This window comes from Nicotiana attenuata, unplaced genomic scaffold (assembly GCF_001879085.1).
Source record: "Nicotiana attenuata strain UT unplaced genomic scaffold, NIATTr2, whole genome shotgun sequence".
Lineage (NCBI taxonomy): Eukaryota > Viridiplantae > Streptophyta > Magnoliopsida > Solanales > Solanaceae > Nicotiana > Nicotiana attenuata.
The window spans coordinates 41,771-51,644 of record NW_017672525.1 but is presented as its reverse complement, the minus strand read 5'-3'; the positions used below and the strand labels follow the sequence as shown (position 1 = coordinate 51,644).

At 41.9% G+C, this 9,874-nt stretch overlaps 1 protein-coding gene across 1 annotated transcript; it reads left to right on the top strand.

The window, feature by feature from the left end:
• Positions 1-5,752: 5,752 nt before the first annotated feature.
• On the top strand, positions 5,753-6,547 carry LOC109213535. The gene has a single exon (XM_019377345.1). It carries the CDS (start codon positions 5,753-5,755, stop codon positions 6,545-6,547), a length of 795 nt encoding a protein of 264 aa, XP_019232890.1.
• The last annotated feature ends 3,327 nt before the right edge of the window (positions 6,548-9,874 follow it).

The window sequence follows — 9,874 nt, the reverse complement described above, 5'->3', positions numbered from 1 at the left end:
GTGTATTTGTACAGAATACAATATATTTGTATCATTGTATGTGACTAAATAGCAAAGAAGAGAAGACAGTTCGCCGGAGATGGCATTTTTCGGCCAAAGCAAAATACTGTACACATTGTATTAAAACTAAAAATGGAGACGAACAAAAATCCGACCCTAAAATCATCTCCGGCGTAGCTATGACCCTCAAATATCTGTTGACTAGAGTAATGTTCCTTCTCCTAAAATTATTAATAACATGCATAGCTTACAACATTTTAGTGTGAATATTCCCAAGACAAAGCCAAAACATATTGCAGCAGCATGTGCTCCTTACCACCCAAATATCCACCCAAATATCTCCGATCCAAAATCACCATTCTTCCACCGCAGCTCCGGCGCCACCTACTTCTCCAAGTCATACGAGACATCGAATCTCCGGATGATGCCGACGATTCTGCTGATTTGAGGGAGAAAGAGAGGATTGAGAAACTTGCTGAGAGAGAGAGAGAGAGAGAGAGAGAGAGAGAGAGAGAGAGAGAGAGAGAGAGAGAGAGAGAGAGAGAACATAATTGGCATATTTCATACCTCAATGGTAGGGTATAAAATAAATGCCTATTTTGCTATAAAATAGAAAAGGTAGTTATAAGTAATAATATTTTAAAATTATTTTAATTTACAATAAATAGTATAATAGTTTACTATACGAGGTAAAATTTCTTTTTTTTTGTGGTCAAGAGGACACAATAATACTACTTTAAAATTGTTCTTACATTGGCTTGTTGAGGAGTTAAGTCCATTGTACCAAATAGTGAATAGTCCAAAGCTACATTTACAGTATTACAATTGTTACTGTTTCTTTCAAAAATAGTTCCTAGAATGCTTCATTAACAAACACCGACCAAAATAGTTGATTCCTTTACCCAGCTGCCACTACTATAGAAGAGAAAAAAGAGAAGAAGCAGAAGAAGAGAAGAGAAATTTACCTGCTTCAGGGCAAAAAGTGTAGACCCCTCGCCTTGCCTTGCTTTTGCGCTTTAAGCGAGAAGCGCTCGCTTTTAATAACACTGCTTTAAATATGAGACTCTTAGGAGCTTTCAGGATTAATATAGCATTCAAGCAGCATAAATGTTTAAACCAACTACTCTACATACTACTACCACACAAGAAACTAAGAAATGGCATCGAACGCTACCACTTTACACATAACTAACGCATAGGAAGCTAAAAACAGTATCGACGAGAAACTGACCAATTTGCGAAGCTCCGAATTTATAAGAAAACCATAAATCCAACTATCGATAAACGAACAGAGCTTGGGCAGCAGTAAATAAGCCAAATAAACTTCAGAATACTCGTATCGAGTGAAATAAAAGAAACCAAACTTTGCCGTGGCTTACAGCTAGAAAAGCAGTAGCTGAAAAGCAGTTAGAACGTTACACACACATCTACACAAAAATATTTTTTATAAGTACGAATATGCACAATATTAGAATGTGTAAACAATTAAACTATATCCCTTTCTCAATTTACTTACACCAAACTGGCATAGATATTTCGAGATGAAAGCATACTAAGTTTTAGCAGATTCTTTTTTTAAAATCAAAAGTATACCAAGTTTGTAACACATTTTTACACACACTTGCTTGATTATGGATCAATTTTGAACAGCCCTAGTCATACTAATGAATGTATTTTAGATCATTAATACTATATCTTATCGTCAATGTTCTATTAATTGCAGAGAAGCCCCTAGATTCTTGGTAACCTGTCTTGCAGGTAGTCCAGCATGTTCCTCATGTCTATGATCCAGAAATAAGCATAAGAAAGGTTGAAAGTTTTCTGGGGCAAAATTGAAAAACTCTAAAGTATACTCCACGAGCCATTGCATCGATAGGATTTGTCGACAAAATTTACTCCATCCATTCCCACATATAATACAGAATAACCATTTCAAGAATAACGAACAAGAGAGCGAACATCGAACATCGATAGCAAACATCAAATCTCATAGTTTCTAACACAAAATCAAAACCTAACAAATAAATCCTTCAATTTCGCAAACTAAAAATCACAAAATACATCGCACAATACAAACAAAACAGAAGAAAAAAAATGGGTTTATCAGAAATATTATCAAAGAAAGAAAATAGAAGGAGTAATGAAATAATTTTTCAGACTAGGGAAGAAGAAAGCGAAAATCGAACAGTAATAGCAAACATCGAACAGGGTAAAAAACCAAAAGCCTACCTAGGAGATTGTGGTATGTTAGCCGATAATGGTCGTCCTTCACCGGAAATTATCATCTTTCACCGGAGCTTGTCGACAGAGTTCGTCGATGTGTTCTAGGTTGATGAACAGAGAGAGAGGTGTTTGAGATTTTGGGAGAGTCGCTATCTGATTGAAGTCGATGTGTTCTAGGTTAGTTTTATATTTTAGAGTTATTAAAATATTAGTGGGGTCTACTATTTTTGTCTTTTAATAAATACCTAGGAGGGAAAGTAAGGTGGAAAAATTAAATCGTCCTGATAGCTTTTTATTTCACAAAACCGTTACCACAAATAACCCTATTGTATCGCATATCAAAACCGTCTCCATATCTTTAGTTATGGTGGCAGTTACTACACTATTGGAACGATTATTGTTTAGAAGTGTGCCAGAAGCCTTTTGACTCTATTGGGACGGTTAAAACCGTTCTAAAATATGTTCTACTGTATAAGTTATAGAACCGTTGCCCAAAAACCATTCCAATAAATTCGTTTTACTAGTAGTGTGCTTCCCTGCTTTTGTTCCCAACTTGTCCGCCACTTTATCTGCCTCTTTGAATGTGTGGTTTACTGGTGGATGGCCCAGCACTGTTAGGATAGGCCTGAGTTGCGTATAATTAAGTTTTTTTTTCCATCCGCGCACAACCAAGTAAAATCATTTAAAAGTTGAATCAATTTGGCATACCTAGGTAGCTTCAATTGATTAAAAGGAAAACTTTGTCAAAAAATGAAAAAGAATTCGATGATTTTAGTTTGATTTGCTAATTAAACAAAAAAAAAGGGTTAAAATAGCACGGTCTAGCCAGTTTTCGGACTGGTCATTCAAAAATAGCCAGCGTTTACCAAGTCAATGAAAAATAGCCACTATTTTGCTGCAACAGAGACCGGTCCAGCATAATACACTGGAGTTCGGTGCACCTGTGTATGAACTTCCAGCATATTATGCTGGAACTCCAAGACACGGAAAGTTCCATCATAATATACTAGAGATTCGAGCACTTGTGTATGAACTTCCAGCATATTATACTGGACCGGTATACTTTGCTGGAACACCAGTATATTATGCTGGAGTTCTAGTGTACTTATGCTGGAACTCCATCATATTATGCTGGAGTTCCAGCATACTTATCCTGGAACTCCAGTATAATATGCTGGAGTTCAAGTATACTTATGCTGGAACTCCAGCATAATATACTGGCGTATTTTCCGGGTTTTGAACAGTGTTTTCGCTTAGATTATCTTTAACATCAAAAGTGGCTAAATTTCGATTACTTTTGAAACTGGGCTATTTTTGAACGACCACTTGTAAATCTGGCTATTTTTTGAACTTCTCCCCCCCCCCCCCCCCCCCCCCCCCCCCCCCCTTTTTCCTACCCCCCCCCCCCCCCCCAAAAAAAAGAGCAAATGAAAAAATAGTTTTTAAGTTCATCATGTTGAGTTACTATTAATTTTTAGCCTAAGCTAACTCAACTCGTTTTGACTTAGGCAACCTTTAGTCGAATTAAATCATGAATCATTATTTACTCACTCAGATTTAACCCATCTAAACATTATTCAACCTTCCACTTGGTACCCGTGTTAATGTACATATCCTCACCTTAACATGGAATATAAAAGGCCAATAGCATAGTAGTCACATAACACTACTAAATCGAATCTGTATGGATGGATTTTGGTGAGCTGCGCATAGCCTTTCACGGGTAAAGGAAGAAAGGAACTGCTATTGCCAGGGATAAGTAACTGGAGGCCCCCCTTAAGGTTGGTGAAGGATTTAAAAAAGTCTAAAGGGCTTAAGTTCGATGTCGTATTAGTGAGGTTGGTGACTGATACCTCAAGGAGTAGCAGCAATTTGGGGTTTGGGCAATTGGCGCTTTTGCGTCACTCCAGTGTTTGATTGGCGATTGGTCTCCTTTTATTTTTATCTTTTAGCCAAAATATTTTACGGTTGGATATATGCGTGCTGAAGCACTCCTTGACTTTTGCCAAACAATTTTATCTATGCTTATATAAATACTTAAAGAACTCTATAAAGTGGTCACGAACATCCATTATAACGAACTTTGAATGGGAAATTTATACTAAAGTTAAATAAGCACCTACGATCTGTAAATTTTGGATCCCCCGTTGACCCAAGGACTTATTTTCTCATTTGACAAGCAAAATCCATTGTGCCACTTCTTTTTTGTGGAAGGGGAAAAAAAGGAAATGGTCTATTACGATGACAACCTTGTACTAAAATTAGGTTCCATCTCATAATTGTATGGGCCAAAAGCCGACCGAGGAAATTCAACACAAAGAGGTGATTATCGTGAGATTTGTAACTTACTATGGGCAGTTTGGCCGAGGTCGACCAGTGGTCAATAGAACAAGCCGTTGAGTGGCTCATCAGGGCCGGGGTCGAGCAGCATGGACAGAAGTAAGGACTAGTATAGCTTTGGAACTTTCAAAGGGAATATTCTATTGAATATTCCTTCTGTTGTACCTTTTAGAGTTCTTTGGGAATATCCCATATAAATAGTATGAGAGATAAGACAAAAGGGTTGTAATATTCCATATGGTAAGAACACTTTTGAAAAGTGAGCTCTCTAGATAAATACAAAGAACACCTTTCTAAGGAGATTGGTCCTTCTGGATTATTCCTTGTCATTTCCACCAGATCCGAGAAAGTCTTCAATATTCTTATAAGTTTCTTGTCACTCATCATTGTCAAAGGGAGGAATTATCTACCTCATTCAATATTGGGTGAATCTTCTCCCTTATTTACATTTATTGCCATTCATTGTATTTATCGTTTATCATTATCTTCTTTCTTTTAGCAACCATAACATTTAATGTGTGTTGCATTAAATCCATTTTCGCACGCCCTAACATTATTCTCATAGACTTGTTTTAGATCTAAGGTTATTATCTTTAACTAGGATTAGCGCCTTATCTTTTTTACTTAATTAGTTTAACAAAAAGTATTATATTTTTTGGTCAAACAATTTGGCGCCGTCTGTGGGGATCTTCTAGTTAAAGTTTTAGTTTCCTCTAGATCTATAACAAAAAAAAAATGCAAAAATACAACACTTCCTTGTGCACACAAATCTAACATGACAAGTAATGGAGAGGAAAAGCGGAAGGTGATAGCCGACCTCACCGCTAATCTCCTTAACACCATCAATGAAGTCGATGAAACATGGGGTGAGAACGTAACACCAAATACATCTCCCCGGCGGAACAACTTGTTCCCTCCTCATGGCAGCATCATAACCTCACACGGTAAAGGGGCCTCTACATCCACAATGGAAGAGACACCACCAGCAGTGAAAAAGCTGCTCTAGGCGTGGTTGACAAACACGCTGACCAGCATTCTCGACAAGCCCGCCCAAAGGACGAACAGAGAAACTGTGAGAGTCTGAGTCACACCAGTGACAGACGAGCAGCACGACCCTACTCTTGTGATAGGTATTAATCACAATGTTAGTAATGCATGTAACGAAACCCTCACAACCATTTTGAGAAAGATGGAGGAGATTGAGAACGAGAACAAAATGCTTCGTGACCAAATGAAAGAGCATCAGGAAAGGGTAGACAAAATACCAGGCGCCCCACAACTTTTACCAAAAAGGGACGCCGGCCGGTTCGTTGAGCAATCGTACAGTGAAGAAGCTGCACCACACGCCATACCTAAGACCTTCAAAATGCCGCCGTACTTGAAAATATACGATGGCACGATGGACCCTGAGGATCATGTGACCCACTATGTCACCGCAGTAAAAGGCAACGACCTCGCCAAAGAACAAGTGTCTTCCATATTACTGAAGAAGTTTGGCGAAACCCTCACCGGGGGAGCGCTAACTTGGTATTCACAGCCGCCTGCACACTCAATTGAAACATTAGAAGAAATGTCCGACAAGTTTGTGACTGCCCATGCCGGGGCTAAGAAAGCGGAGGCGAGGGTGAATGATATATTTTCCATTAAACAATCACCCGGTGAAGGACTAAGATATTTCCTCACTCGATTCAACCGTGTGAGGATGACCTTACCAAATGTATCAGAGGCAATGACAGTAGCAGCGTTCCAAAACGGGTTAAACAGAAACGGTTCGAGGGCTACCGGAAAATTGTTAAGCCGACTCATGAAATATCCTCCAACCACTTGGGAAGAGATACACAATGCTTGTTGTGCCGAAGTACGAGCTGACGAGGACGACCTCAACGGGCCAACTCAACGGCTAACCTCAGTCCAAATGGAGCCCAGGAAAGACCGAAGAAATGACAACAGAAAGGACCGTGCGAGGCCCGTGACTCAACCGTGAAAGACATCAACCGTATGACATAGCCGCCATCAGAACACCTCCCCGTCATGGCAACGGACCATCTAGGCCGCCAACAGGGACTCACCGAAGCAAAAGAGGTATGCCTCCACTCCTATCTCCTCACAATTTCTATGTTTCTCCCTCAGAAATAGTCTACGCCCTGGAGAAGCTCGGTCCAAAAGTGAAATGGCCACAGAAGATGAAGTCCGACCCAAACACCAGAAGTCAAACACCCTCTACGAGTTCCATCAGAAACAGGGCCAAAAAACTGAGGACTGCATCGCCCTCAGGCAAGAGGTCGTGAACGTGCTTTACCAAGGACATCTGAAGGAACTTTTGAGCGATCGAGGAAGGACAAACTTCGCTCGAGGACGCGAACAACATCAGGGTCTACCTAAACCACCCTCCCCAACTCAAACCATCCAAATGATCATCGGAGGAGGCGACGATGCATCAATCAACAACGTAAAATTCATCACCCACAAGCTGAAACGGTCAATTACTCCTGAACAGTACGAAACTCGAAGAGAGTATCATCTTTGATAAGTCGGATACCCACGGTTTGGTCTTTCCTCATTATGACGCCCATGTTATTACTTTACGCATCTTAGATACTAACGTAAAACGTATTATGGTTGATGATGGGAGTGGTGCGTGCATTGTCCACCCTCGAGTTCTCGCACAAATGAAGCTCAAGGATAGGATAATGCCACACTACATCACACTAACAGGTTCTAACAATGCAGTTGAGCGGACATCTGGAGAAATCACGCTACCCATCCTGGCCAGTAGCGTCACCTTGGAGACTACGTTCCACATCATAGAATAGGATACAGCGTACAACGCCATCATAGGTCGCCCCTGGATACATGCCGTGAAAGCCGTCCCCTCCATCTTATATCAAGTCACTAAATTTTGGGGTATTCAGCATCCGAGGAGAGCAACGCACTGCACGAGAATGCTACCACATCGCCCGAGACTGAACATACACCCAACAATTATAAGGAAAAGTAGAGGCCGCATAGAAATTAACAGGGTCGGGGTCAGGTGACGATGAAGGAAAAGATGTCATCAGGGACCCAAAAATAGTAGAAGCCACAGGGTCAACAATAGTGGATCTTGACCCGTACAACTCGACAAAGACGACCACATCAAAAAAGCCTACATCGGCCATAAACTTCAGGAACCAAGTAAATTCCATCAATTTTTAGCTAACAACGCAGACTTGTTTGCCCTTTCCTGCAGATATGTCGGGCATCCCGAAAGAGATAGCAACATACAGGTTGAACGTCGACCCATTTTACCCCCCCAGTGAGGCAAGTTAGGCGGAAATTCAACTCCGCAATAAATGACATGGTCCGCGAGGAGGTTGAAAAACTGCTGGAAAATGGCTCTATCACAGAATCGAAGTATCCTTAATGGGTCGCCAACGTGGTCATGGTGAAAAAGAAGAACGGGAAGTGGCGGATGTGCGTATACTTCATAGATCTGAACAAGGACTGCCCAAAAGACTCATTCCCATTACCCCATATTGAACAACTCATTGATGCAACAGCCGGGCACGAGCTATTAAGCTTCTTGGACGCTTACTCGGGCTACAACCAGATCCTCATGGAGGAGGAGGACCAAGAGAAGACCACTTTCATCACTCACCAGGGGACGCATTGCTATATAGTGATGCCTTTCGGACTGAAAAATGCGGGGGCGACGTATCAGAGGTTAGTGACAAAAATGTTCAAAGACCAGCTCGGCAAAACCATAGAAGTCTACATCGATGACATGTTGATGTTGGTCAAGTCAAAAAGGAAAGAGGACCACATCGACCACTTGAAAGAGGCCTTCGACATACTCAGATGATACAGTATGAAATTGAACCCCAAAAATGCGCCTTAGGAGTAACCTCGGGAATGTTCCTTGGTTTCTTGGTATCACAACGGGTCATCGAAGTCAACCCCGACCAAATCAAAGCTATAGAAGGAATACCGGAGAACCTAACCAGTAAGAAACAAGTACAGAAGCTGACCGGCTACATAACCGCCCTGCCGAGATCAATCTTATGGTCCTCCGACATATGCCATAAATTTTTCGGCGTACTCAAGAAAGACAATGGACTCCTATGGAACTCTGAGTGCGTCGAAGCCTTGAAAGAGTTAAAGGCGTACCTATCTTTACCCCTACTGCTCGCTAGAACCTGGGGAACATCTACTCATCTACCTGGTCGTGTCCGACGTGGTCGTGAGTGCGGTCCTTTCCGAGAAAACAAAGGTACGCAATCTCCCATTTACTATATTAGCAAAACTCTGGTTGACACCGAGATGAGGTATCCACACCTCGAGAAGCTGGCCCTGGCCTTGGTCGTCGCTTCGCGAAAGCTTAGACCCTATTTCCAGTGCCACGCCATCTCGGTAGTCACAACCTTTCCCCTGAAGAGTATTCTGCATAAACCCGAGCTGTAGGGCAGATTGGCCAAATGGGCCATAGAATTGAGCGAGCATGATATAACCTATCAGCCACGAACGACGATAAAGTCGCAAGTGCTCTTCGACTTCAGCACAAAAATAATACCCGAAGTTGAAAAGGAAGCCGCCCGTACTTCCCCCAAAATGCATGATTTGTATACCGATGACACCTCTAATGCGTCGGGATCAGGACTGGGACTCGTGCTCGAGGTCCCAACAAGCGAAGTAATTTGACAGTCCATAAGATGCCCAGATATGACTAACAACGAAGACGGGTACAAGGCTGTGATTGCAAGGCTAAAGTTAGCACTCAAGTACGGAGTGAAGCGAGTTGTCCTACGGTGCAACTCTCAGCTCTTCATCAATCAAGTCACAGGGACTTTCCAAATCAAGGAACAAAGAATGCAAAAATACCAGGCCGAGATCTGCAAGTTGTTACCCGAATTCGATGAATGCCATCTCGACCACATCCCTTGAGCACAGAATATCGAAGCAGACGGCCTTGCCAAACTGGCAGTGGCCACTAAAAGCATATCGGAGAAAGGAACGTGGCCACTCTCCTCCGCTCGTCGATCGATCAAATAGAGGTACGAACTATAAAACTAACTTGGGACTGGCGCAATCGTATTGTCACATATTTGCAGGACAGAGTGCTTCCAGACGATAAAAAGGAAGCCAACAAGCTCCGAATGCAGGCGTCCAGGTACAGTGCCATTAACAACGACTTTTACAAAAGAACGTATGGCGGCCCCCTAGCAAAATTCTTAGGCCCAAACCAGACGTGGCGCGTTCTAGAGGAAGTCCACGAAGGTCACTGTGGAGCTCATACCGGCAATCGAGCCCTAGTCAGATGCCACATACGAGTAGG